Raw genomic sequence first — 1,561 nt, 5'->3', positions numbered from 1 at the left:
GACTGGTGCCCAACTGGTTTCAAGGTGGGCATCAACTACCAGCCTCCCACGGTGGTGCCCGGGGGGGACCTGGCCAAGGTGCAGCGCGCCGTCTGCATGCTGAGCAACACCACGGCCATCGCCGAGGCCTGGGCCCGCCTGGACCACAAGTTTGACCTGATGTACGCCAAGCGTGCCTTTGTGCACTGGTACGTGGGGGAGGGCATGGAGGAGGGGGAGTTCTCGGAGGCCAGGGAGGACATGGCCGCCCTGGAGAAGGATTACGAGGAGGTGGGGGCTGACAGCGTGGAGGGCGAGGAGGATGGGGAGTACTAGTGCCTTGTCCGTTCTGCCAGCCGCACCGCGAGCTGTTCAATAAAAGTCCAGTCTGCATCATCCTGCCTCTCGCTTCTTTTCCATACACGCTCTGCCTCACGCTCACATGGGCAGGACCCCCAGGTGATGATACTGGGGGGGGTTGGCTGGGGGCTGTCCTGGAGGGGAGGATGCTGGCTGGCTGGGGGCACCTTGGGTGGGCTGGGGGCTGCTCCTGCTGGGAGTGGGTTACATGGTGCTGGGCCGTCTGCACAGCGCCTGGGCTGGGGGCTGAGCCCTCCCCCGTGCCATATGGGGTCCCTGGGGCTCCCCATAACCCTGCTGTGCTGCCACACGGGGGAGACCCTGGGGATGGCCCCTGGGGAGGCTTGGGGACCCTGTGGTACCTCGCAACCTGCCCCTGATCATGCCCGGGGCTGTCCCCAGATGCCCTCCAGCATTGGTGCATGGGCGGGGAGCAGGATGCGGCCCTGGGCAGGGCTGGGTTAGCCCAGGGCACTGGTGCAGACGGGCCCTACGTGGCGTCTCGGCTCCTGGCCTGCCTGGCGTCGTTCTGAGGAGCCTGGGGGGCTGCTGGGCTTGGTGGGGAGCAGAGACCCCCCCGCAGCACCCGGCTGCTTCCCGTAAAGCGCCGCCCTGCTGCAGCGATGCCCGGGAAGGGGGAGGGGGGATGGAGGGGGGCCAAGGGCCGTTATTCAGCGCTGCCCCCGTGCGTGGCGGCTCTGCAGGAGCCAAGTCACGGCCCCGCGGGGCGGGGGGGGGGGGGGCCGGGGACAAGGTGCCCCCTCCCTTGGCTGCTGGGGACAGGGCCTGCAGTGCTCTGGGCAGGGGGCACCCAGCTGGGGTGGGCTCTGCGGAGCCTTGCAGAAGCCGGAATGGGGCTCCCTCTGCAGCCCCACGGGGGGGGGAGCTGTGCCCCCCCGGCCCCACCCCGCACTATCTTGCCCCCTTTCCCCCCCCCCCCCGATTCCTGCCAGTGCACCCCCCGGCCCCTCTCCTGCACCCCAGCAGGGGCAGCCCCAGGACCCCGGTGCTCCCGGCCCCTTTTCCCGCGCCCCCCCCCCCCCCCCCCCCCCCCCCCCCCGGTGCCATCGTTCCCCGCGGCCCCGGGGCGCTCCCTGCAGCCCGAGACGGGGGCGGGCCGCCCTCCCCCCGCCCGCACACCCGTCCTCTCGCTACCGGAGCCCCCCTGGCGGGGCGGAGCAGCCTCCCTCTATAAACGACCGCAGCCTGGGACCGCCGCCGC

General features: G+C 71.3%; 1 protein-coding gene across 1 annotated transcript; it reads left to right on the top strand.

The window, feature by feature from the left end:
• Positions 1-6: 6 nt before the first annotated feature.
• On the top strand, positions 7-375 carry LOC118159505 (tubulin alpha chain; the record flags this gene model as incomplete). Its single annotated transcript, XM_035314080.1, has 1 exon — positions 7-375. A coding segment is annotated over one exon (309 nt), but the record flags the coding sequence as incomplete, so codon positions are not given.
• Positions 376-1,561: the final 1,186 nt, after the last annotated feature.

This window comes from Oxyura jamaicensis, unplaced genomic scaffold (genome assembly GCF_011077185.1).
Source record: "Oxyura jamaicensis isolate SHBP4307 breed ruddy duck unplaced genomic scaffold, BPBGC_Ojam_1.0 oxyUn_random_OJ70722, whole genome shotgun sequence".
In the NCBI taxonomy this organism is placed as follows: domain Eukaryota; kingdom Metazoa; phylum Chordata; class Aves; order Anseriformes; family Anatidae; genus Oxyura; species Oxyura jamaicensis.
Note: the sequence above shows the minus strand (reverse complement) of the source record. Positions and strands in the feature narration are given on the sequence as shown.